Source organism: Centroberyx gerrardi, chromosome 9 (assembly GCF_048128805.1).
Source record: "Centroberyx gerrardi isolate f3 chromosome 9, fCenGer3.hap1.cur.20231027, whole genome shotgun sequence".
In the NCBI taxonomy this organism is placed as follows: domain Eukaryota; kingdom Metazoa; phylum Chordata; class Actinopteri; order Beryciformes; family Berycidae; genus Centroberyx; species Centroberyx gerrardi.
This window is the reverse complement of record NC_136005.1, coordinates 760,194-787,903: the sequence shown is the minus strand read 5'-3', so window position 1 is coordinate 787,903 and position 27,710 is coordinate 760,194. Positions and strand designations below refer to the sequence as shown.

Genomic DNA, 27,710 nt, shown 5'->3' with positions numbered 1-27,710 from the left:
GGCCAACATCATAATTACATAATTACAGTGCAATTCCTCATTAGAGAATCCAAACAGTCTGACCTCCAGCTTTGAAAAACAGCATGAAGCAAATTGGTATAAAAGGAACAAAACAAACAGAAATAGCCTACAGTCCATTTTAATAAATATATACATTCACCCAGGATACAACAACAGGCTATCAGTTAAAACATGCCAACAGTCCAGTGGTTTTTAAAGGCAAGAGGTAGGGTGGAAACATGACGTCCCTTCTGCTCCGCAGCACTGTGACGCCCCCCGGAGGCAAACAGCAGGAACTGCATCCACAGGAAAACTGAGACAAAACGACTGCTGGGACAGAAGGTCTTTAAAGAGAACTGAACCCCGAACCCGAACCCGAACCCGAACCCGTGTACAGCCTGACATCTGATGGTACACTGCATGCTACTGACATGGCCATCTGCTATTGGCTGATCTTTTTTTTAAGGTGCAAATACATAAAACCTAAAACCTTCTCTAGAGTACAACAGGGCCACATTCAAAGCTTGCAGTGTTGCTACAGTGTGAAATGTCTGCTCAGCTTTTGCAGTTTGACTCTGTTCGGGATGATTCTGTATTTTCATTGGCTACGTACAAACGGCATCATCACGCACAGACGGCCGTCACGTGGATCCACAATCGGATCGGAGAATTCTTGGAGGAAGACGCACAGAATCTCAGCCAATAAGAACCTGCAACAAACACTTAGCAACAGGACGTTCAACACACCACCGCTTCCTTTTAAACTTCCTGTTTGCTACCAAAGATCAGCCAATAGCAGATGGCCAGTTCAGTAGCATGCTTTTCACCATCAGATGTCAGGCTTTACAGATTTGAGTCTGGGGTTTGATTGGGATATTTTTTGCTGATTTGACACCTAAACACTAGTCATGACCTTTGACCTTTAAACACAAAAAGTAGTAAGTGCTGTTTGCCTTTGTAGCGCAGTAAAGTCCGAGTTAAAACGAGTCACAGCTGTGTAACACTGGCCACCGTATCAGGTCTCTATACATTACTTCCTCATGTACATTATCCATCGACACATTACAGTATGAACATGTATATGTAAACTCTTAAATGATGCGTTATTATGAAAACATAAGCGGTGTTGTCAGTGGGATTGGTTGAAGTCCATGAGATAAAAATGATAATATGATATGAGAGTCTCGTCCCTCCGGTCTTCTCTTCCACAGTCCTTTCAGTTTTAAACCAGAACCCTGAGTCATGATGCTGCGTTCACATCATGTGGGAAGAACCGGCTCCACACGTTCAGTTAAAAGCAACAAGGTGGAAGAGTTCCCACGCTCAGACTCATCTGAATCATCACACTCCATGATTGTAGTTTTCTGAAGACTTTGGTTTCTCCTGATTAGTTTTTCACACTTCACACACATGAACTGAGTGATGACACACTTGAGTAAAATGAAAACAGCAACTAGTTGCGTGCTGCCAGGTGATTTTAACAGGTGATCAAAAAATAACTTGAACTAGTTTGTTTTATTTTAAATGAATCTATCATTCCTGGAAGTCGACAAATCAGAGTCCAACACCGAGCCCCGAGTTCCCCAGTAGAGTTTACCATCTGAAAGCTGAACTGTATTTTCTATTAGGAAACTGGTATCTACCGTCTTTCCCACAGGATGTGAATGCAGCATTATTACAACCGGTCACATGAGAGAAAATGACTAACACTGGTAAAAATACTGCTGAGCTCTTCTCCATCTTCTTTCCTCTTTGATGAAACGTTGCGATTATCAAAGCTAGCTCCTGTTGCCATGATGATTATTTTATTATCTCTGATGTGAAAAGAGAGAGAGTGAAGGAGGGAAGGTTCCCGCCTCCCGGGGGGCGACCTAGCTGAGGATCTTGTGGTAGGGGTGCAGGGGGAGGGAGGAGGTGAACGCCCGGATGTCGGTGATCAGCGTGGCGTCCTGCAGCGAGGAGGAGGAGGAGGAGGCGGGGAGGAAGGTGAGCTTGGAGACTTCTCCGTAGGTGGAGGTGGGCGGGGCCTCGGGGCTGTCGGGGGGGCAGACGGCGCTCTGCTCCGGCGGGTCGTTCTCCTCCGAGCCGAAACCAACAACCTGAGAGAAACACAAACCTGTTTACACCTGGATCCATCCAGACTGGATCCATCCAGACTGGATTCACCCAGACTGGATTCACCCAGACTGGATCCATCCAGACTGGATCCAGACCGTTTCATCTGGAGTTAAAATGCGTCTCAGATGAAACTGTTAGTGATTCAGGAGGCAGCATCTGATCTTCTGTTTCTCTGCTGTCTGGAAAGTTACTGATTTCTATGAAAAATGTTGATTTTTTTTTTATTTGGCCAGTAAAATTCTAGGCAAATCATTTTTTTTTTAGTTTAAAAGCCCTCAGCAGGTGAGCAACAAAGTTCATTTTGGATGCTGGATACACACACACACACACACACACACACACACACACAGACTCACGTGCACGCTCAGCCTCCTGCTGCCGGAGTCTCGGTGCTGCAGGAACCAGGAGAGCAGCTGCTGCTGCGTGACGAGCTTCAGAGCCTCGATCTGCAGACAGACACAGGGGTAGAACCAGAACCAGAACCATGACCAGGACCAGGACCAGGACCAGAGAGAGAGAGAGAGAGAGAGTGTGTGTGTGTGTGTGTGTGTGTGTGTGCCTCCCACCTCCTTGTTGAGCCGGTCGAACACGTACTGCTGGGTGACGACCTCGAACCAGTTGCGGTCCACCTCCTCTCCCAGGTGGGCGTCCTCACACTCCTTCAGCTTGATGAGAGCCGTCACCTGGGTCCTAAAGCCCTCCTCACTCAGACCAGACAGACGATCCCCGAAACTGAGCAGGAACTCCTCTATCTTCCCCTCCACAAAGTCAGTACTGAGAGGAGGAGAGGAGGAGAGAGAGAGAGAGAGGAGGAGAGGAGAGGAGAGGAGAGGAGGAGAGGAGGACAGAGAGAGAGGAGGAGAGGAGAGGAGAGGAGAGAGAGAGAGAGAGAGGAGAGAGGGAGGAGAGAGAGAGAGGAGGAGAGGAGAGAGAGAGGAGAGAGGGAGGAGAGGAGAGGAGGAGAGAGGAGGAGAGGAGAGAGAGAGAGAGAGAGAGAGAGAGAGAGAGAGAGAGAGAGAGAGAGAGAGAGAGAGAGAGAGAGGACAGAAGAGGAGAGAGAGGAGGAGAGAGGAGAGGAAAGGAGAGGAGGAGAGGGGAGGAGAGAGGAGAAGAAGACAGTTTCTCAGTTTCTCTCACCACTAAACCATCCACTGTGGAGCTCAGCAGGAAGGTGAGGTCAGCTCACCTGAACTTGGTGGCCTGTGTTTCCACGGTGACGGAGAAGCCCAGGACCCCCGAGGTGTTCCTGCAGGTCGGGTACACCTGGTAGCTGGAGGGCACAGAGGTCAGAGGTCAACGGTTTGTTTTGCTGCACTCATGTACACTAACATTTCTTACAAATGCATAGATTCCAGAGTTCAGACAGGCTCTTCAACAACCTAAATCACCCTGCAGAGTGGAGGTTTTAATTTGCCCTGACAGATAAAGGAGAGGCAGAGTGAAGAAGTGAAGTGAAAGAAGCCCAGCTGACCCCAGAGTCTCCTTGGTCCGCAGGAAGTCGAAGCACGGCTCCTCCATGTGCATCTGTGAGGAAAACCAACAGAGAGCAGAGCTGAGGCTCATCAGACAGAAACACAGTTAGACCTGCAGGTAGACCTGCAGTTAGACCTGCAGGTAGACCTGCAGGTAGACCTGCAGGTAGACCTGCAGTTAGACCTGCAGGTAGACCTGCAGGTAGACCTGCAGGTAGACCTGCTCTTTCTGGTTCTCATTTTCCATCCAAACACTGTTCAGGGACTTCTACTTTCTCATTTCTATAGTATTTTTTTCCATTTAGTAAGAAGTGTTGTGTGTGTGAGACAGCTGAAGGTTCTCACCACCATCAGCTCCATCAGAGTGTGTTCTCTCAGGTTCTTCAGCCCCGACTGCAACAGACAGAGAAACGTCTGTTTTACATTCACTCACAACAGGAAGACAACTTAAACAGGAGCCAGCGTGTCCACAGGTCAGAGGAAACCTGAGGTGAGACACGTGAGTTTAGATGAGACTAGATGAAACTTCACTGACTCCTGCTGGAGAGACCGAGTCCCTGCAGCAGAGAGCAGGATGGAGATGAACAGAGAAAACAACACTGCAAATCTCTAAAGCTTGTGGGAGGTGAAGTATTTCACAAGGAACAAAACATGATTTATCAGAGGTTTGACAGTCAACTTCACTCGAGTCCCAAGTCAAGTCTCGAGTCCCAAGTCCCAACTCTAAATGTAGATCACCAAGTCAAGTCCATGTCATTAATGTCAAGTCTCAAGTCTAAATGTAGAACAGCAAGTCAAGTCAGAACAAATCAAGAGTCCAGTATCAATTTAATATCTTAAAGAAAACCAGGTAGTAGACGGTGACCTACCTGGTAGTAGACAGTGACCAGGTAGTAGACGGTGACCTACCTGGTAGTAGACAGTGACCAGGTAGTAGACGGTGACCTACCTGGTAGTAGACAGTGACCAGGTAGTAGACGGTGACCTACCTGGTAGTAGACGGTGACCTCGGAGTTGGCGTCTCCCTTGTTGAGAGACTTGACTTTACACAGCAGCTGTTTCTGGGGAAGCTCCACCACCCGGAACAGCACCGGGACCTCCACCGACAGAGGCAGGAAGCGCAGCCTCCTGCAGGGCGGCAGCAACACCACTTATATTAAAAGATACCTTACAAAATGCTACGTATCAATTATGGGAAAAAATAATCGCCTGATTTTCATCATTCGATATCTCTACAGTTTAGAGGATCCAGTATGTGAAGTTCTTATCGTTTAGATTTAACTTCCCTACTGTCCTTTAAAGTATCAGCATTTGGTTTAATTTGTATTTTTAATTTTAATTCTATCAACCATGTTAGAAAGGAGATGTCACTTGGTAACAAAAGTGTTTCCTGCCGATCCGAAGCCAGACAGACAGGAAGCAGGATACTCACTCAGTGAAGTACTGCAGGAACTCCACTGACTCCTGTAGGAGGAGAGCGAGCGTGAGACGACACGGCTTCTCAAACACTTTACCTTCATCTGACTTTACTTCACGCTGCTGTACAGAGCTAAACACTAAAAACAGTCATCAGTCTGGGTTCAGTGGAGAGTTTTAGTTTCCCATGATGCTTTTCACCCTGATGAGAAGAAAACTGCAGGAGACACTGAACACATGGAGCTACTCTGGCATGACAATGGTCAAATTAATGAAAGATACTATTGGCACAAAATCAGCAGCTCCAATCTAAAACTATCAGTCTTCAAAAACTTTCAAACCTTACATCAAGACTAATATTAGAGATTAACAGCAAAATAATCTGGATTTTCATTTGAGCTGTAACTGTGCGACCCAAACTTAATGACACAGAGCTCAGGAGTGAAAAACTTTGGAATATTTATATATAACTAGGAAGTTGTGCGTGGTTCGTATTGAAGGGATGCTGGGTATTGTGGGTAATGTAGTGTGGTAAACATACATACATTTAATCATAAATTCAATCTATTGTAAATTCAGTGAAGTCCAGTGAAATCAGGCCGAGGAATAAATATCACTTCGGTGTAAAACAGAAAGGGAACAGGTCGTTTCCTGATATCAGGTAATCTACACTGTACTGGAGTGTGTGTGTGTGTGTGTGTGTGTGTGTGTGTGTGTGTGTGTGTGTGTGTGTGTGTGTGTGTGTGTGTGTGTGTGTGTGTGTGTGTGTGCGTGTGTATGCGTGTGCGTGTGTGTGTGTGTGTCGGACCGTGCTGGTGAAGTTGCCCTGCACCAGCCCCTCGGCGTACAGCTCTGCCTTCAGCCCGCTGACGAACACCATGAGGTCGTCGACCGTCAGACCGCTCATCACCGCCTGGTACTTCTGAACTACTGACCAGCGACAGTGTTCCAGGATCAACAGACGGACGTCCCTGAGGGGGGGATGACAGGATGAACAGATGAGTGGATGAACAGATGAGTGGATGAACAGATGAGTGGATGACAGGATGAACAGATGACAGGATGAACAGATGAGTGGATGAACAGATGACAGGATGAACAGATGAGTGGATGACAGGATGAACAGATGAGTGGATGACAGGATGAACAGATGAGGGTATGAACAGATGAGTGGATGAACAGACAGGATAACAGGATGAACAGATGAGTGGATGACAGGATGAACAGATGAGTGGATGACAGGATGAACAGATGACAGGATGAACAGATGAGTGGATGACAGGATGAACAGATGAGTGGATGACAGGATGAACAGATGACAGGATGAACAGATGAGAGGATGACAGGATGAACAGATGACAGGATGAACAGATGAGTGGATGACAGGATGAACAGATGACAGGATGAACAGATGAGTGGATGAACAGATGAGTGGATGACAGGATGAACAGATGACAGGATGAACAGATGAGTGGATGAACAGATGACAGGATGAACAGATGAGTGGATGACAGGATGAACAGATGAGTGGATGACAGGATGAACAGATGAGGGTATGAACAGATGAGTGGATGAACAGATGACAGGATAACAGGATGAACAGATGAGTGGATGACAGGATGAACAGATGAGTGGATGACAGGATGAACAGATGACAGGATGAACAGATGAGTGGATGACAGGATGAACAGATGAGTGGATGACAGGATGAACAGATGACAGGATGAACAGATGAGAGGATGACAGGATGAACAGATGACAGGATGAACAGATGAGTGGATGACAGGATGAACAGATGACAGGATGAACAGATGAGTGGATGAACAGATGAGTGGATGACAGGATGAACAGATGACAGGATGAACAGATGAGTGGATGAACAGATGACAGGATGAACAGATGAGTGGATGACAGGATGAACAGATGAGTGGATGACAGGATGAACAGATGAGGGTATGAACAGATGAGTGGATGAACAGATGACAGGATAACAGGATGAACAGATGAGTGGATGACAGGATGAACAAATGAGTGGATGACAGGATGAACAGATGACAGGATGAACAGATGAGTGGATGACAGGATGAACAGATGACAGGATGAACAGATGAGAGGATGACAGGATGAACAGATGACAGGATGAACAGATGAGTGGATGACAGGATGAACAGATGACAGGATGAACAGATGAGTGGATGAACAGATGAGCGGATGACAGGATGAACAGATGACAGGATGAACAGATGAGTGGATGAACAGATGACAGGATGAACAGATGAGTGGATGACAGGATGAACAGATGAGTGGATGACAGGATGAACAGATGAGGGTATGAACAGATGAGTGGATGAACAGATGACAGGATAACAGGATGAACAGATGAGTGGATGACAGGATGAACAGATGACAGGATGAACAGATGAGTGGATGACAGGATGAACAGATGAGTGGATGACAGGATGAACAGATGACAGGATGAACAGATGAGAGGATGACAGGATGAACAGATGAGTGGATGACAGGATGAACAGATGACAGGATGAACAGATGAGTGGATGACAGGATGAACAGATGAGTGGATGACAGGATGAACAGATGAGAGGATGACAGGATGAACAGATGAGAGGATGACAGGATGAACAGATGAGTGGATGACAGGATGAACAGATGACAGGATGAAAAGATGAGTGGATGACAGGATGACAGGATGAACAGATGACAGGATGAACAGATGAGTGGATGACAGGATGAACAGATGACAGGATGAACAGATGAGAGGATGACAGGATGAACAGATGACAGGATGAACAGATGAGTGGATGACAGGATGAACAGATGACAGGATGAACAGATGAGTGGATGACAGGATGAACAGATGACAGGATGAACAGATGAGAGGATGACAGGATGAACAGATGACAGGATGAACAGATGAGTGGATGACAGGATGAACAGATGACAAGATGAACAGATGAGAAGATGACAGGATGAACAGATGACAGGATGAACAGATGAGTGGATGACAGGATGAACAGATGAGTGGATGAACAGATGACAGGATGAACAGATGACAGGACGGACAGATGAGTGGATGAACAGATGAGTGGATGACAGGATGAACAGATGAGAAGATGACAGGATGAACAGATGACAGGATGAACAGATGAGTGGATGACAGGATGAACAGATGACAGGATGAACAGATGAGTGGATGACAGGATGAACAGATGACAGGATGAACAGATGAGAGGATGACAGGATGAACAGATGAGAGGATGACAGGATGAACAGATGACAGGATGAACAGACAGGACGGACAGATGAGTGGATGACAGGATGAACAGATGAGTGGATGACAGGATGAACAGATGACAGGATGAACAGATGACAGGACGGACAGATGAGTGGATGACAGGATGAACAGATGAGTGGATGACAGGATGAACAGATGACAGGATGAACAGATGAGAGGATGACAGGATGAACAGATGACAGGATGAACAGATGAGTGGATGAACAGATGACAGGATGAACAGATGAGAGGATGACAGGATGAACAGATGACAGGATGAACAGATGAGTGGATGAACAGATGACAGGATGAACAGATGAGAGGATGACAGGATGAACAGATGACAGGATGAACAGATGAGTGGATGAGTGTGACCTACTTGCCCAGCCTCTCAGGCTTGATGAGGATGTTGAAGTAAGTCTTCTTCAGCTGTTCAGAGAACATGGTGAAGACGCCCGGCTCCGCGGTGAAGTCCGCCAGGTGATCCACGATCAGGTTCAGCAGCAGCTGGACCAGAGGGGGGGGGGGGGGGAGTTATTACATAAGTGCTGTAACTACATACAAAGGAACTAAGCCGAGCACTGATGGAAGCATGTAGCTGAAACGTTCGCTTCTTAGTTCCTTTATGCTTTTTCTGAACTAAAGAAACTTTTTTGTCCTAGTCTTTTATTTGCAGTGTGCAGAATTATTTTCCCATTTTTCTAGTTTAAAATGAAATCATTTGAATTTTTTTGTCTGAGACCAATACGTTTTCTGTTCTGTTGTGACTAAAAGTAATGAGAAAATTCTATATATTTTTACGAACTTAGAATATTCAAATACATGAAAAACAGGGTGTGCAAAAGTACGTGGCCCTCTTGTTTCATTAAACCTTTTCACAGCACTGTACCTCTTCTCTCTCCAGTAACTAGTGGTTAAACCCTTTGACTCTGATTGACAAGCTCTGTGTGTGTGTGTGTGTGTGTGTGTGTGTGTGTGTGTGTGTGTGTGTGTGTCCTCACCGGCAGCTTGTGGTTGAAGCCCTTGGCCCGGACCACCAGGCCGTGTTCCCCGGCCACCAGCTTGTACTCCAGCTGAGCCACGTCCGCCTCGTACGCCGGCTCCGCCAGGTTGTGAGCCAGGATGTTCACAAACAGGTCGAACAGAACCAGGCTGCAAGACACAGAGGAACCAGTCTGTAACAGAACCAGGCTGCAAGACACAGAGGAACCAGTCTGTAACAGAACCAGGCTGCAAGACACAGAGGAACCAGTCTGTTCACACACAGGTCGAATCCGTCTGTCTGTCAGTTGTCAGACAGACAGATGACGCTCCGTCAGACAGAAAGTTCAACCCAGATGAACTTTTTCTGGACGGACTGATTCATCAGCGTCCGTTCAGCCAATCAGATCGTTCCTCTGTTTGTTCTGTAGAAACTAGCGGCGAACACAGAGACGACGGTCCGACCGGAACAAAGATCAAACAGAGAAACCTGGTGGAGCGTTGGGATGACTGGAGGTTTTATTGAGTTTATACTGCAGAGTCTGTTTCTTCTTCTGTTGTTCTGCCTCGCCGCCATGTTGACGCTCACAACAAACAACACACACATCTGTCAGCAGTAACTCTGTTTTCTGATGGATCAGTGGAGGAACACAGGGAGGGATCAATCAAAAGTGTCAACCAATGGGAGATCAGTTAGGGAGAGAAAGGCAAAAATCTGTGATGTTTTATTGGTTGAATTTTTATGTCGCCTCCTGGTAAACGATGAAGTCACTAAAGATTTACTGTTTCCCAGGAAGGAAAAGGAATGAGAATTTGATATAAAAATATAATACAATAAAATAACTTTTTTGGTCATTTTTTTGGCATAAATTGTCAAACAGATGTATGGTGTGATAGAACGAGTTCATTTAGAACCAGAGGAGGCTGCTGGTGGTTTCCATCCTGATTACAGTGAACTAGAGAAGGTGAACTTGTGCCAGTCATGTATGAGTCATGTATGAGTCATGCATGAGTCATGCATGAGTCATGTGTGAGTCATGCGTGAGTCATGCATGAGTCATGTATGAGTCATGTATGTTGTGTGTCGTTCGCTCTCTTACTTCTCTGGACTCTTCTGGATCATCGGGGACAGGAGGTTGAAACGAACGTAAGCTGGGAGACAAAGAGACAGAGAGAGAGAGAGAGAGAGAGAGAGAGAGAGAGAGAGAGAGAGAGAGAGAGAGAGAGAGAGAGAGAGAGAGAGAAAGAGAGAGAAGACAGAGAGACAGAGGGAGAGAGAGAGAGAGAGAGGGACAGAGAGACAGAGAGAGAGAGAGAGACAGAGAGAGGGACAGAGAGACAGAGAGAGGGAGAGAGAGACAGAGAGAGGGACAGAGAGACAGAGAGAGGGAGAGAGAGAGAGACAGAGAGAGAGGGACAGAGAGAGAGAGACATGTCACCATGTCGCTCTGCATTTACTGACTGAGTCTCTACTGGAGAATAGAACCTGAGGTAGAAACTAAAGGGTGTATTTTTACATGCCGGCATAGCAACCGACGAAGCGCATGGCATTATGGGCCGAGTCTCTGACCAATCGGAGCGCTCGGCCGACAGCGGTTGATATGAGTGACAGGTGGACGGACCTTTAGGGATCTTGAACTTGTTGTCCTTCTTGTACCACAGACAGCCTCTGCTGCTGTTCACGATCCGGACCGGGAACTCCGTGTCGGGACAGTCCGACGCCTTCAGAGTGAAGTCTGTCGCTGAGGAGGAAAACCAGAGAGAACCGGTTCAGCTGATCGGACACTCTGCCAGTCAGCAGTCTGGACACACCACGTTTCTTTATTCTGACTATTTTCCACATTTTAGAACAACAGTAAAAACATCAAAACTATGAAATAACACAAATGGAATTATGCGTATTATTAAGTGTTAAACAAATCCAAACTATCTTATATTTTAGATTCTTTGCCTTGATGGAAAGGCAAAGGCTTTGGAAAGAAATTCATACATAGGATCAACTTCACTATTTATATTTGTCTAAGAAACTCATTTCAAGCGTTTAAGCAGAAGCCTTTAGATCAGAATGCTTTAAGAGAATGAAACAGGACATTCAGTCAGGTTCAGACTGGACTGGCGGTGTTTATTTTTTTAAAATTATTGCTGTTGCATAAAAAACTTGTATCTCAAAGTCAGTTTTTCCAGATGTGAGAAAAGCGGTCTGATCTCAGCACAGAGGACCTGAAGGAAACCTGCACACAGATATAAAGTGTTGTGTAGCTGGATGTTCTACATGCTGCCCCCTGCTGACTGCCTGGTCAGAAACACCTTCACTCTCTCGTCTGTGTCGTGCTCTGTGTGTTGTTTTGATACCGACCGATGAACTTGTTCTCGGCAGGCAGGTGGAGTTCAGGGTTGAGTTCAAAGTCTCCTGTCCAGCGCTCCGCCCACTCCTCCGGGACATCTGACACGGGACAGGAAACAGGAAGCAGGAAACAGGAAACAGTCACTCACAGTCTCAACCGCCTCACTGACTGCTCCTCTGAAGAGACGCAGGACAGCGACTCCCAACCAAGAGGCTGCAGGTTTTCAACAGCCTGCTTGTGAGTGTGTAGACTGGTGCATTTCTGGTGAAACACACCACTCTGAATCACCAGTAGGCATCACTTTGTTTTAAGGGGTCATGAGACAAAAAGGTTGAGAAGTGTTGGGTTAGTGGAGCCGGTCTGTGACAGGAGAGTCACAGGTCCGAACCCCAGCTGGGAAACCTCCAGTCTGCAGACGTGAGACTTCACTTCCCCAGCAGGTTCAAATCTGTGAGCTGTGTGCTTTTATAGATACTGATGAGTCATGGGACTTCAGTGTGTGTGTGTGTGTGTGTGTGTGTCGTACCCTCCACGCTGTAGCTGGTGCCGAACCACCTCTCCCTCAGCAGACACTGACCCTCGTTCTCCGGCGACAGCAGCAGCAGGTTGGATCTGTCCGGAGTCAGCAGGGACAGAGCTGCAGAGATCACCTGCGCACACACACACACACACACACACACACACACACACACACACACTCTTACTGGATGTGTATGTCTGTGTACACCCTGCATGCAGCAATCCGTCTATTTTCATATTTTTCATCCATATATTTCTACTTGATGTTGTAAGTGTTGTTTAAATACGCTTCATTTGCTCCGTTCTCATTTATATTCGATATTTTCCCCATGGGGTTCAATTGAGTTTCATCTAATCTAATATAATATGATCTAATCTAACCTGATCTAATTTAATCTGATCTAATCTAATCTGATCTGATCTATACAAGTAAATAAACTGTTGAGTTTAGTGAGTAGTTTCCCTCTCAGGATTTGATTCAGCACAACAAATCATTCAGAGGGAAAACATTCATTTCTAAACTACACTGTGCCGATGACATCGTGCACCTACAATATGGATATGATGCAATTTGATTTATTGTATAACTGATCAATACTTCGCTGAGTGTCTATGGGGAGCCCTTTACCTAATGTGATTTTGATTGGATTATTATTAGTAGTAGTAGTATTAACAATAGTAGAGGTTTAGAGTCCCGTGGTCTGACAGGAAACACTGAATACTTTGAATTTTTTTGCGTGAAAATTATCAAATACAAAGAGATTAAATATTGGCACAAAATCAGCTTCTGCCCAAAACTATCAGTACTGGCAGCAGCTTCAAAACCCAAACTGGTCTAACCCTGATCACAACAAACAGCTGTTTATATCTGCCTTTAATGAGAGCGATCACATGACTTTATGTCCTAGATAATAAAGTTAATTTTATCTTAAAATTAACATTTTAGCCATAATCGTGCAGCCACAGATCACACTGACGAACAGCTGACTTTCCTCACTGGACTTCATGGCTTCAGAGTGTTTTCAGTGCAGTTTAATCTAAACTCCGGTCTGAGTCCTGCTGAGTCATCGCACCACTAACTGTCCCGGGACCAGAGTCCGGTCCTCGTACCTGCGGGTCGAACTCGAACATGAGCTGGTCTCCGGTCAGGAAGTCGTCTTTAGGGAACAGCTGCATGTTCTCACAGATGTTCTCCACGTACTCTATAGGATCCGTCTGTCAGGAGAACACAGAGAATACACAGGAACCACACACACACACACACACACACACACAGCAGGGTTTATAGCTCAGCAGGTAGAACAGCATGCAGAACATCTGTGTATCTGAAGTTCATCTCTCCTGACGCTGCTCTGTCTCCATGCCGACCTCGTCAACACTTCACTTCATTAACAGTCTGTATCGGTCTCTGTGGGTCTGCTGTACCTGCTCCTGATAGTGGAATTCATTGGCTTCTATCTTCTGAATTTCCTCGTAGATCCTGAAAAAAAAAAAACACAAAACAGCTGAGTCACATTTATTTATAAATCACATCTAAACCAACAGGTTCGTCACAAAGAGCTTCATGTGAGAAATGAAAGACTCAAACAGATAAAAACAAGCAGGAACAACTAAATCACAAATATTAAGATGTGGACCGAGAGGTTGTGTGTGTGTGTGTGTGTGTGTGTGTGTGTGTGTGTGTGTGTGTGTGTGTGTGTGTGTGTGCTGGACCCTCACCTCTGCTGGGGGCCGAGGGTCTGGAGCATCTTCAGGTACTGGAACACCAAATGCACCACCTGCAGGAGGAGAGTGAAGCGTTTAAAACCATTATTTAGTCTTAATCAGCATCTTAGTGTTTCCTCTGTCAGCAGGTGTGAGCTTAAAAACAGCTGGCAGTGAAGTCAGATATGAGAGCAGAGCAGAGGAGTAACTGTGCTAAAACATGTAGAAACATGATGTATTACATACAGAGGGGGGGACTCGAGTCACATGACTTGGACTCGAGTCACATGACTTGGACTCGACTCAGACTCGAGTCCCAGTTTTAATAGCTTGAGACTTGACTTGATGCATGAAGAGAAGACTTGAGACTTGACTTGACTTGGGTTCTGGTGACTTGGGACTTGACTCTGACTTGTACTTTGATGACTTGAAAAGGTTTCTAAAGTCTTGACTTGAGATCTTGTGTTTGTGTAAATGACTTAGATTGAAAGTGATGAGATTTGTTCCAGCGGACGACTGAATTTAAATTCTGTTTTCTGAATTTGTATGGAATGATTGAATTTATTGAAGTTGAAACTGATTATAGAAATCAAACTCATGATGCTCTTACCAAGTTTTTATCCTATTAAAACCATATTGCATTGAAAAGTCCTAGATATTTAGTTTTCTTTAAGATATTAAATTGATACTGGACTCTTGATTTGTTCTGACTTGACTTGCTGTTCTACATTTAGACTTGAGACTTGATATTAATGACTTGGACTTGACTTGGACTTGACTTGGTAATCTACATTTAGACTTGAGACTTGACTTTAATGACTTGGACTTGACTTGGACTTGACTTGGTAATCTACATTTAGACTTGAGACTTGACTTTAATGACTTGGACTTGACTTGGACTTGACTTGGTAATCTACATTTAGACTCCTTCCTCAAGACTTAGATGGATTACATCCATACAAAACAATACATATATAAACAGACACACACACATAAATGCAAAATACACATGTTCCTACAAACCTACATGTGAACGTGCAGAAAGAACAAGAAGAAAATAATAAGTAAATAAATAACAGCAATAGTAACAGTGAATCAGAGGTGATAATAAATATATTGGGGGAATTAACTGAAACAGATGAAGCAGTAGAGGTGGTGAGTAAACAGGTGAATATTCTGACACGGTGAAAAAGTTATTTTTCATTTTTCATGACTGATGTGAAGAAAATCAGAGAACTCAGATTACTCCTCATATATATTACATTATGTAATTTATGTTACTGCGATTATTCTGACTTCATAACTGCATTAATACAGCAGAGTGTGGTGTTCACATTGTTGCTTTAATCTCATTAAAATCACTTTTAATGTGAATGTAAACATGGCTGCTGAAAATGAGCGATATCCAGCTACTGCCTGGTGTGAAGGGAGCTCTGGGTGTGTGTGTGTGTGTGTGTGTGTGTGTATGTGTGTGTGTGTGTGTGTGTGTGTGTGTGTGTGTATGTGTGTGTGTGTGAGATCAGACCTGGTAGAAGTTGTGGAAGCCCTGGTCAGTCAGGGTGATGGAGATGGAGAAGATGGAGTAGGTGGAGTTCTGATCGAAACCCGTCTCACTGTTCCCTCCAAACAGAGCCAGGGCCCAGCACCTGCACACACACACACACACACACACACACACACACACCAGGGGTCCTCAGCACTTTATCATTTTAACTCAACACATACAGTATTGATTAGGTGTTTATAGTCGAGTTTACTGACCTCTTCCTGAGCAGAGACAGGATGCTGCCGGTGCCTTCGTGTCCGATCAGCCAGGAGATGTAGTGCAGCGGCTTCACCCTGACACACACACACACACACACACACACACACACACACACACACACACACACACACAGATGAAACATGGTTTTAGACTTGGTGTACCGGCCAAAACACCACAGAGACCGTGGAGAGACCGTTCTGTCCATTCACATTCTGTGGCTTCACATGTGGAACAAGAGAAACCAAACCTCTGGATCAGACTCACCTGTAGTGTTTCCCCTGCGGAGGAACGGCCCAGGTGATGGTGAGAGCATGAACCTTCCTCACAGGGACCACTGACACACACACACACACACACACACACACACAGACACACACACACACATACGCACAAACACACAGTGCATTAACATGTCTGGAGAGTTGCAGTGAAACTAAAGAAAACCTTTGATAAACTCTCCTTATAAACAAACCAACAATAAAACCTACAATTATAATACAAACGACAATAATAATAATAATAATAATAAGAGTAATAACCTTTTAAAGTTAATCATCGTAATCTCAGACTAAATTATAATAATAATAAACAGTGTGTTACCTCTGTACAGCTTGTTGAAGGCCGGCGTGTCGAAGGGCCGCTGCAGCAGGGAGAAGTCCGGCCGAGGCTCTGCACTGTGAAACACAGCAGCATGTTACCATGACAACACAGCAGCATGTTCCCGTGACAACACAGCAGCATGTTACCGTGACAACACAGCAGCATGTTCCCATGACAACACAGCAGCGTGTTCCCATGACAACACAGCAGCATGTTACCGTGACAACACAGCAGCATGTTCCCGTGACAACACAGCAGCATGTTCCCGTGACAACACAGCTGCATGTTCCCATGACAACACAGCAGCGTGTTCCCATGACAACACAGCAGCATGTTACCGTGACAACACAAACTATATTTATTTATCTAACTGCTTTAATCTTTATTCTTGTGTTTCCTGCTGTTTATTTCTGTTCATCTTTCATCTCTTCCTGTGTTGTTGTTGTTGTTGTCAGTGTGTTTCTGTGTAATAAACTGTGAAGCTTCACACATCAGGTGTTGCAGTAACATGTTTCTGCCACCAGGTGTCGCCACTGCACCGGATTACAAAGCAACAAAGTGGAGCAGAAACACTGAGAAGTGATGAGATCAGATGAGAAGCTGCTGTGTGACTCAGAGCTCAGGCTGCCTTCACTGGACAGGCAGACTGAACACTCAGCTGAGCTGCATAATCTTTATTATTATGAGAGTTTTATCTGCTGATCATCAGGCTGCTTCACCAAACTGCAGCTGAAAAGGTTCCATGTTCTAGTTCTACTGTTCTCAGGCTTCATATGAAGCAACATGATACAGATATGAACTGGAAAACAGTAGAGAATAAACCCATGATGCTGCAGAACATGTCAGGTGGCGTGTTGAGTACAGACCGACTGATGAGGCTGAACACACTGTTCACTGACTGGGGGGGGTGTGTGTGTGTATGTGTGTGTGTGTGTGTGTGTGTGTGTAGTCTTACTTGTTGGGCACATTGATGAAGATCTCCCTCACCCACTCCTCCAGTGTGTCCAGCGTTTCTACAGAAGAAGAAAAACACTTGTTAACTTTATTTCTCCAGGCTTCACATCCCAGTCCCCCCAGTCTGCTGCTGGTTCCCACTGAGCAGCTGCACCGGGCAGCTGGGGGTCCTGCCTTGCTCAAAGGCAGCTGGAGGTCCTGCTGAGGGAGGAGGAGAGCGTTTCCCACTCACTGTCTCCACCTCCAGTTGGTGTGACTCTAACCTCCAGCTGTTCTCCCATCATTTCAGTTCAGATCAGATCAGTTCAGATCAGATCAGTTCAGATCAGTTCAGATCAGATCAGTTCAGATCAGTTCAGATCAGTTCAGTTCTTTACTTTCCCCCAAGAGGAAATGTATTTTGCAGTAAGGCACAATAAAACAGTAAGAGCACAATGCCACATAATACAGTACAAATACAAAAGAGTCCATACAATAAATGATTCATATCGGTCTGGTCCAGCCTATCCACCAGCAGTTAATTCAGACAGATACTGTCCAACAAACCTGATTGGCTGGTGGATGTAGGCGGGACAAACGTCCTGATGAGCGTTACAGAGAGACAACAAGGACCAACATGGCCGCCGGCAGTGGAGCTGGACATGTTGTGTTTGTGAGTCTCTACCTTTGGACTGGACGGCGAGCGTCATGTAGTGGGCGGAGTAGTATCTCTTCCAGAAGTCTCGGAGGCGCTGGTAGGTGTTGATCTGTTTCTCTCTGGGCTCGTGTTTTAATGTCTGGGCGTTACCTGGCGGGACAAAACAACACGAGCACAGAGACCGTTACCGTCGCAGTCAGGATGTGTGAAACGTCTCCGACCCGCTGAGCTGATGTGAAGAGAGACAGACAGAGAGCGGACCCGCTGACCCGCTGACCCCTGACCCCTGACCCGCTGACCCGCTGACCCCTGCTGCGAGCGACGGGGTCTGAAGCGACGGGGTCTGAAGCGACGGGGTCTGAAGCGACGGGGTCTGAAGCGACGGGGTCTGAAGCGACGGGGTCTGAAGCGGCGGGGTCTGAAGCGACGGGGCAGAGAGCAGAGTTTCCTCTGTGGGTTCATGGAGCCGCGCTGCCTTTGGTTCCACAGCCCTCCCTGTTTGTGTTTGTGTTCGAATGGGATGCAGCCAGATGATATCCAGGTTTTTTTTGTATTTTGAGGTGTCAGTATTGCAAAACACTGAATTTTAAATTGTATATCAGTAAAACTCTAAAACATATTCAGCCTCCTTTACTTACTTCAGATAAAACTTACTTGAGAGAAATAAAATATTTTGAAAATGTGAAGCTTTCCTTCAGGACATCTTAATAAGATTAAAGTGTAGTAGCTGTGTGTGTGTCACTGTGTCACTGTGTGTCACTGTGTGTGTGTGTGTGTGTGTGTGTGTGTCACTGTGTGTGTGTGTGTGTCTCACCCCAGCAGAACTTGCTCATGGGGTGACCCGGCTTGGCCAGGCTCCCAAACAGCATCTCCTTACGATGAGAGTCAGACGGCCTCGCTAACTGATACTCTGGAGAGAGAGAGAGAGATGGAGTTAGGTGAGGAAGACGGAGGGAGAGATGAAGAGAGAAAGAGAGAGAGAGAGAGAGCAACAGAGAGAGGGAGAGAGAGAGAGACAGAGAGAGAGAGAGCAACAGAGGGAGAGAGAGCAACAGAGAGAGGGAGAGAGAGAGAGAGACAGAGAGAGAGCAACAGAGGGAGAGAGAGAGAGAGAGAGACAGAGAGAGAGCAACAGAGGGAGAGAGAGAGAGAGAGAGAGGGGGAGAGAGAGAGAGAGAGAGAGAGAGAGAGAGAGAGAGAGACAGGCATTAAATTGAGTTAGGTGAGGAAGACGGAGGGAGAGAGGAAGAGAATGAGAGGGAAAAAGGGAGAGAGAGGAAGAGAGAAAGAGGCATGGAGGAAACGGGAGTGGAACAGAAGTGAAGTGTGACAGAGCGACCTCCATCTGTGAGGTTTGTTCATATGACATCATACTTTGTGGCCAATAGCTTTATTATATTCTATCTATATTAACATGATCATGAATATTCAACACTATAAAACTCTGTGTAATCATCCAGATTCTGAGTTCCTGACTGAATAAAGTGTCAGATTGACAGAGTGTTCAGGTGAGAGTCAGAGTGTTCAGGTGAGTGTTCAGGTGAGAGTCAGAGTGTTCAGGTGAGAGTCGGAGTGTTCAGGTGAGAGTCAGAGTGTTCAGGTGAGAGTCAGAGTGTTCAGGTGAGTGTTCAGGTGAGAGTCAGAGTGTTCAGGTGAGAGTCAGAGTGTTCAGGTGAGTGTTCAGGTGAGAGTCAGAGTGTTCAGGTGAGAGTCGGAGTGTTCAGGTGAGAGTCGGAGTGTTCAGGTGAGAGTCGGAGTGTTCAGGTGAGAGTCGGAGTGTTCAGGTGAGAGTCAGAGTGTTCAGGTGAGAGTCGGAGTGTTCAGGTGAGAGTCGGAGTGTTCAGGTGAGAGTCAGAGTGTTCAGGTGAGAGTCGGAGTGTTCAGGTGAGAGTCGGAGTGCTCAGGTGAGAGTCAGAGTGTTCAGGTGAGAGTCGGAGTGTTCAGGTGAGAGCAGAGTGTTCAGGTGAGAGCAGAGTGTTCAGGTGAGAGTCGGAGTGTTCAGGTGAGAGTCAGAGTGTTCAGGTGAGTGTTCAGGTGAGAGTCAGAGTGTTCAGGTGAGAGCAGAGTGTTCAGGTGAGAGTCAGAGTGTTCAGGTGAGAGTCAGAGTGTTCAGGTGAGAGTCGGAGTGTTCAGGTGAGAGCAGAGTGTTCAGGTGAGAGTCAGAGTGTTCAGGTGAGAGTCGGAGTGTTCAGGTGAGAGTCGGAGTGTTCAGGTGAGAGCAGAGTGTTCAGGTGAGAGCAGAGTGTTCAGGTGAGAGTCAGAGTGTTCAGGTGAGATTCAGAGCGCTCAGGTGAGAGTCAGAGTGTTCAGGTGAGATTCAGAGCGCTCAGGTGAGAGTCAGAGTGTTCAGGTGAGATTCAGAGCGTTCAGGTGAGAGTCAGAGTGTTCAGGTGAGTGTTCAGGTGAGAGTCAAGAGTGTTCAGGTGAGATTCAGAGTGTTCAGGTAAGAGTCAGAGTGTTCAGGTGAGAGTCAGAGTGTTCAGGTGAGTGTTCAGGTGAGAGTCAGAGTGTTCAGGTGAGAGTCGGAGTGTTCAGGTGAGAGCAGAGTGTTCAGGTGAGAGCAGAGTGTTCAGGTGAGAGCAGAGTGTTCAGGTGAGAGTCAGAGTGTTCAGGTGAGAGCAGAGTGTTCAGGTGAGAGTCAGAGTGTTCAGGTGAGTCGGAGTGTTCAGGTGAGAGTCAGAGTGTTCAGGTGAGAGCAGAGTGTTCAGGTGAGAGTCAGAGTGTTCAGGTGAGAGTCAGAGTGTTCAGGTGAGAGTCAGAGTGTTCAGGTGAGAGCAGAGTGTTCAGGTGAGAGTCAGAGTGTTCAGGTGAGAGTCAGAGTGTTCAGGTGAGAGTCAGAGTGTTGGACTGACCGCTGTCCACAGCCTCCACCTCTCTGTCGATGGCGTCTTCTATCATCAGAGGACAGATGAAGAACTGGGCCCACCTGGAACACACACACACACACACACACACACACACACACACACACACACACACACACACACACACACACACACACACACACACACACACAGAGGTCGTTTTGTCCAATGCTGTATCCATCCTGACCCCAACACCAAACCCCTGAAATGTCCTCAATCTCTTCATTATATAAACATTAATTATACATTAAAAAATAACATTGCTTTAAAAAAAGTAAGGGTTAGTACGGGTTTTTAAGGGATTTATCCATGGGTTGATTAGCAATTAAGGGATTTTTTTATGCCTTTTTTGCATTGTTTACAGGTTATTAATGAGTTATTAATGGAAAGTTCCTGTCTCCCTGAATCCATTATATTAGAAAGTAAGCAGTCAAAAATTAAGGAGAAGTTTAAGGGGGTTTCGATGAGATCTCCTCCATTAATAACTGCCTTTACTAATTTTAAGGGGAACTTAAGGGGTGAATTAATGTAAATGAATGTAAACGTTGGGTTATTTTAAGGGATTAGTGGTTCGTAGTGTATCTGCTTTTTCCACTGCAGAGTGGCAGGCTGTCAGTACAGGATGCTTTACATGATATTTTGTTCAGACTCAGTCAGTGTGCAGCAGTGTGCGACACAGCAGACTTAAGGTCTGATAACAGTCTGCTCACAGGGCGGCGGCCATGTTTAAATCCCCAGCTGGAGGAAACTAAACACAAGAGGAAAGTTGGAGAAAGTTGAGAAACATAAGAAAACAATAGAGAACAACAACAAACACTGAAACAAAGGGAAACAGAAGAAATACAAACACTGATCACATTATGGTAAACTGATTGATGGTAAACTGATTGATGGTAAACTGATTGATGGTAAATTGCAGAGCGACATTAACTCCACAGTCGCAGTGGAAAAGAAAAGAAGCAGAGGCAGGTTCTGCAGGAAGAAGAGAAACAGCTGGAGGAAACGGATCAGTCACTGTTCACGCCGATGCAGGTTATCTGCTGTTGCTATAGTTACACGTGTGCGTTAGCGACAGGGTCCCATATGTTCCAGATTGCAAAGGAAAACCAAAGGGTGCCGATCCTGGGCCGTACACAGGCCCGGCAGTACAGTGAAAAACCAGATCTGGCTCAGTCTCGGCACCCCGCTGCACCGTGACGGGCTGTTTTCCTGCAGAGGGAACATTCTGTCAGCTGCCAAAACCTTTCCTACAAGCACAGAAGCACCACTCGACCTCTGGCGTTAACGCGGCGACCCGGCCAGCTGAGGGCGGAGGTCAGCGGCACAGCTGGGAAATTCAGGAGCAGAAGAAGAAGAAGCAGCCGTCTCCTCACCGGACGTCAGACAGCCTGTTTGGCTAAAAACAGCAACAGCAGCAACAAGGAACCAGAGGTGCAGCAGTCGGCCGGAGGAGGCGGCTGAACGCCGCGTCCCGCGATCAAGAGGTCCAGATCCCAGCTGAGAGCCAGACGACACGCCAAGACCTGGCAACCACCGAGGAGGAGGAGCCAGACGACACGCCAAGACCTGGCAACCACCGAGGAGGAGGAGCCAGACGACACGCCAAGACCTGGCAACCACCGAGGAGGAGGAGCCAGACGACACGCCAAGACCTGGCAACCACCGAGGAGGAGGAGCCAGACGACAAGCCAATACCTGGCAACCACCGAGGAGGAGGAGCCAGATGACACGCCAAGACCTGGCAACCACCGAGGAGGAGGAGCCAGATGACACGCCAAGACCTGGCAACCACCGAGGAGGAGGAGCCAGACGACACGCCAAGCAACCACCGAGGAGGAGGAGCCAGACGACACGCCAAGACCTGGCAACCGCCGAGGAGGAGGAGCCAGACAACACGCCAAGACCTGGCAACCACCGAGGAGGAGGAGCCAGACGACACGCCAAGACCTGGCAACCACCGAGGAGGAGGAGGAGGACGGGGTGCTGCTCCAAAAACCTGTTACTGCAGGAAATCCCTGAGTACAGTATCAGTACTACAGTATCAGTACTGTGTTGTACCTGCTGCAGTATCAGTACTACAGTATCAGTACTGTGTTGTACCTGCTGCAGTATCAGTACTACAGTATCAGTACTGTGTTGTACCTGCTGCAGTATCAGTACTACAGTATCAGTACTGTGTTGTACCTGCTGCAGTATCAGTACTACAGTATCAGTACTGTGTTGTACCGGCTAATTGTGTTTCAGGCAGATTTTTCTGTTCCAGGAGACGGGACATATAGCAGCACTAGTATCCGATTGGCTACTGATGGGTGATGTCACCCAAAAGTTAAGCAGCCAACTTTTCCACACGGAGAAACAAGGAGAGGAGGGGAGCGAGGTTCAGCCGGTGAAGTTTCTCCGCTCACCTGTCCAGCGCCTCGCGGAAATACTTCCTCTGCACGTCGAACTGGAAGATGGTTCTCTCACAGTCGGTGGAGGCGTTGTCGCTCCCGCCGTGCTTCTTCAGGAAGGCGTCGAAGCCGTTCTCCGCCGGGTATTTCTCACTGCCCATAAACACCACTGGAGAGAGGAGAGAGGGAGGGAGAGAGGGAGAAGACCAAGTCAACTTCACTCCAGTCTTGAGGCACAAGTCTCAAGTCAAGTCCCGAGTCTAAATGCAGATTACCAAGTCAAGTCCAAGTCATTAATGTCAAGTCTCAAGTCTAAATGTAGAACAGCAAGTCAAGTCAGAACAAATCAAGAGTCCAGTATCAATTTAATATCTTAAAGAAAACTAAATATCTAGGACTTTTCAATGCAATATGGTTTTAATAGGATAAAAACTTGGTAAGAGCATCATGAGTTTGATTTCTATAATCAGTTTCAACTTCAATAAATTCAATCATTCCATACAAATTCAGAAAACAGAATTTAAATTCAGTCGTCCGCTGGAACAAATCTCATCACTTTCAATCTAAGTCATTTACACAAACACAAGATCTCAAGTCAAGACTTTAGAAACCTTTTCAAGTCATCAAAGTACAAGTCAGAGTCAAGTCCCAAGTCTTCTCTTCATGCATCAAGTCTCAAGCAATTCAAACTGTGACTCGAGTCCAAGTCATGTGACTCGAGTCCCCACCTCTGGTTAAAGTGTTAACAGTGACATCAGTTACTGGCGGCGTCACATGACACAGTCTGCATGCTGCAGACAGAGCGGTCCAATCCAAATGTCCGGACCGCAGACTCGTGGACTCTGGTCTTACGTATGCTGACGTCGACTGAAGCTCAGTGTAACTACGTGAGTTCACAGGGCTCAGGGGGGCGGGGCCGCATACAAGGGGCGTGTGGGACGGGACTTCTCCCCTCGCTCGTTGCCGTGGATACCACCGACAAACAATGGATCACTGAAGGGTGCGGAGCGGAGAAGTCCATCAGCCATTACAGGCTGACTACATCATATCAGTAGATGTTAATAACTCACACAGGAAAACCCTCTTTGCCTGTTTTCCGGTCATGTTTGACATCTGCCTTTGTTTGTGTCAGCTGACGTGTCGTCTGTCATGCAATGACCGATGGGAAATATCACCAGAGAAGTCTGCAAGGTAGCGGACTCGCTGGAAGTCTGCATGGAGCGCCCCAAAAGTCCACATGAGAGCCTTACAGACTTGATAAATTTTGACAGTGGACGGCCCTAAACCCAGTCCGGACATTTGGATTCAGCCAGGCAGACTGCTGCAGGTCTCTGCAGGACTCACTGTGCTCCAGGAAGTGGGCGAGGCCCGGCAGGTCGTCCGGGTCGCTGAAGCTCCCCACACTGATGCACAGAGCAGCTGCAGACTGCACACACACACACACACACACACACACACACACACACACACACATTTTAAAATCTTCATATGAAACATTAGCATAACAACAGCATGGTGGAGCTGGTGCAGGCTTGTGACCAGCAGGTTGCCAGTTTGAATCCCCGGACCTGCTGGGAAATTTACTGAGCAACTCTCTCTCCTCCCACGACTGCTGCCAAGCTGCCGCTGAGCAAGGCACTGACCCAGCAGCAGACTGCTGAACTTTAGTCAACTTTCCTTGGATAAGTAAAGGTTAAAATAAAAATACAAAATTACAAAAAAGAATTATTATGGGCATTCTGGTGGCTCAATGGTCTAAAAATGCCCCAAAATAATCTAAAAAAAACCCAAAATAAACTATGCATTTACAGATACAAAAAGCATCATCTCCATCCGTCTGTCTCTCTCTCTCTCTCTCTCTCTCTCTCTCTCTCTCTTAATCTTTCCTGTCTGTTTCCACTGTCAACTATCAAAATAAAGGCAAAAAAGCCCCAGAAATAATATTTAAAAAAATAAACACACACACACATTTTAAAATCTTTATATGAACCCACTTAATTAAATATCATTTACCGGAGATTTAAATATTACAGAGATTCAGCTCTCTGACACACACACACACACACACACACATACACGGTGCCGCCCACCTGCTTCTCTGAGCTTCCTCTCTTCTTCTTCCCCTCGCTCTCCTCATCCAGCTCCTCGAAGTCGCTGTCCTGCTCTTCCTCTCCGTCCTCCTCCTCCTCCTCCGTCCCCTCGCCAGAATCCCCCTCTTCTTCTCCTTCATCCTCCGCCTCCTCTTCCTCCTCCCGACCGTCTCGGTCTCCACAGCTTCCCTTCCCGTCCGCCCCGCTGAAGTCGGAGATGAGCAGCGCTCGGAGGCCGTTGCTCAGCTCGATGTATCTGGACAGAGAGGGGAACGCCTTATTTCATTTGGGTTATGAACCTAAAGTGGTAATACGCAAATCTCTATAAAATCTCCATACAGCACTTCACAGCTGCAGGTTTGGTCTGGGTTCAGTTTGGACAGAAACCTCTCAGGTTTGATCCAGACTGAGTCCAGACAGCAGACTCTCCTCTGTCCCACCTGTATTTCTTGGGGTCGCTGGGAGACTTGATGATCTGCGGGTCTCCCTGCTCCTCGGCGTCTCTCCCCGCTCCGTCCCTGCCGGCCGCCTGGCCCCTGGCCTCCGGCGGCGGCGGCTCGCCCCGGTCCGGGGCCGACACCTGGCCCGGCACACCGGCTCCGCTCACCGACTTATTGGTCTGAGGCATTTCCACTGGATCTGGACTGTCAGCACTGGAAATTCAGGAAGACACAGAAACATTAACCAACTTCTGGTTAGTTTGTCAGCTACCAATCAGAACTGCTTCTCCTCTCTGGAAAAGACCTGCTGGCCACTAACAGCCAAAGTGAAAGAGTTAATTAGCTGCACTAATGCCATTTGGCTGAAGAAACAGTTATGAGCTTGTTTGTCAAACCATGACAGGATTCCACTGTTTTCTACTATCAGATGACTCATTAACTGGTTTCTTCTACAGCTAGCAGGCTAAAATTAAATAAGACTTGGGTTCACACTGTAGCTTCTGTTCACAGCTTCACCTCCGCTGAGCAGGCAGTGTGACGTCAGCTCATATACCTAATAACAAATGGCTTCATACATTTTACAAATGATTAGGAGCCAGTCTTCAATTTGGTATACATCCAGTCCACCAACAAGCATTTATAAAATGTCCAGTTTTAGAACTGGTTCACACACTACCGAAGACTGTGGGTATTACAGGCGAACCAATTCAGAAAGATGAAATTTGACTGAAATCAGTTCTTAATGGATCAAATGCATGCCGAACACAAGAGTGGCTACTAATGATTCAGAAGATGTCTTCAGCCATATTTTATGGTGCGTGATTTTGCCATAAGAGAGGCAACACTGAAGGACCTGATGTTTTTATGGTGTTTGGTGAACAGTTCTGGTCACAACAGAGATCGGCTAACTTCACTACAAGACGCGTCAGCGAGCAGAAGCTTTAGTTCAGAGAGTTGAACGACAGCAGTTAGCTGTCTGTCCGGCTGTAGCTAGGTTAGCTAGGTTAGCTAGGTTAGCTAGGTTAGCTAGGTTAGCTGCTCAGGCTCCGCAAACACTTTGGCCAAATGTCAGTTGGGTCAACTTTAACAACAAGACCGGTGGTTGGCTACCGCTAGCTTAACGTTAGCTACCAGCTTGGTTAACTGTGTGTTAGCTTACAGTAATCCTGTTGTTGACAATGAGACAACACCGGCCTGCTGCGGACTGCGTCTCTGAACCGGACCCGCTAATGTACGAGTCGCTTCACTTGCTAGCTAAAGCTCCGTCTGACCTGTCAGACACGACGCAGCGGCCAGGCGCTCTGTCCGTACGAGCAGATGCAAAACTCACCTTTCTTTCTGCTAGCTTGGATGAAAGTTACCTGGCTGGAGTTTCAACACAACCGAACTCACGTCGCGGTTAGTCAAAACAAAGCCTGCAACGCGCCTTGTGATTCGCAGAGAGAAAATCGACTCGATAAAACGGGGCGTCTGATTGGCTTGAAGGAGGTCGAGTCTCTGGCGACACTAGTGAAGTTTGTTAGCACGGAACAGAGAGAGAGGAATTAAATTATCTCCAGCCTCATCCTCATCCTCATCCTCATCCTCATCCTCACTGCCGCTCCGCTCTGCAGCAGCAGAACTCTCTGCCTCAGGATGTTGGAGAGGAAGAAGAGAGAGAAGAGACAGAGAGAAGAGACAGAGAGAAGAGACAGAGAGAAGAGACAGAGAAGAGACAGAGAGAGAAGAGACAGAGAGAAGAGACAGAGAAGAGACAGAGAAGAGACAGAGAGAAGAGACAGAGAAGAGACAGAGAGAAGAAACAGAGAAGAGACAGAGAAGAGACAGAGAGAGAAGAGACAGAGAGAAGAGACAGAGAGAAGAGACAGAGAAGAGACAGAGAAGAGACAGAGAAGAGACAGAGAAGAGACAGAGAGAAGAGACAGAGAGAAGAGACAGAGAGAGAAGAGACAGAGAGAAGAGACAGAGAGAAGAGACAGAGAAGAGACAGAGAAGAGACAGAGAAGAGACAGAGAAGAGACAGAGAAGAGACAGAGAGAAGAGACAGAGAGAGAAGAGACAGAGAGAAGAGACAGAGAGAAGAGACAGAGAGAAGAGACAGAGAAGAGACAGAGAGAAGAGAC

At 46.7% G+C, this 27,710-nt stretch overlaps 1 protein-coding gene across 1 annotated transcript; it reads right to left on the bottom strand.

Moving 5' to 3' along the window:
• Positions 1 to 123: 123 nt before the first annotated feature.
• Positions 124 to 26,976, bottom strand: nrd1b (nardilysin b (N-arginine dibasic convertase)). Its single transcript, XM_078285811.1, has 31 exons — positions 26,918 to 26,976; positions 25,588 to 25,800; positions 25,148 to 25,403; positions 24,402 to 24,483; positions 23,073 to 23,226; positions 20,656 to 20,729; positions 18,618 to 18,713; positions 17,831 to 17,953; positions 17,168 to 17,225; positions 16,213 to 16,286; positions 15,877 to 15,946; positions 15,609 to 15,686; positions 15,373 to 15,493; positions 13,863 to 13,921; positions 13,569 to 13,623; positions 13,254 to 13,358; positions 12,151 to 12,274; positions 11,636 to 11,722; positions 10,902 to 11,021; positions 10,380 to 10,431; positions 9,300 to 9,450; positions 8,678 to 8,805; positions 5,815 to 5,977; positions 5,023 to 5,054; positions 4,580 to 4,718; positions 3,936 to 3,983; positions 3,590 to 3,642; positions 3,305 to 3,388; positions 2,685 to 2,892; positions 2,475 to 2,564; positions 124 to 2,099 (listed from the first exon to the last, which is right to left on the bottom strand). The coding sequence occupies exons 2-31, from the start codon at positions 25,773 to 25,775 to the stop codon at positions 1,872 to 1,874; spliced, it is 3,300 nt and encodes a 1,099-aa protein (XP_078141937.1). The 5' UTR covers positions 25,776 to 25,800; positions 26,918 to 26,976; the 3' UTR covers positions 124 to 1,871.
• Positions 26,977 to 27,710: the final 734 nt, after the last annotated feature.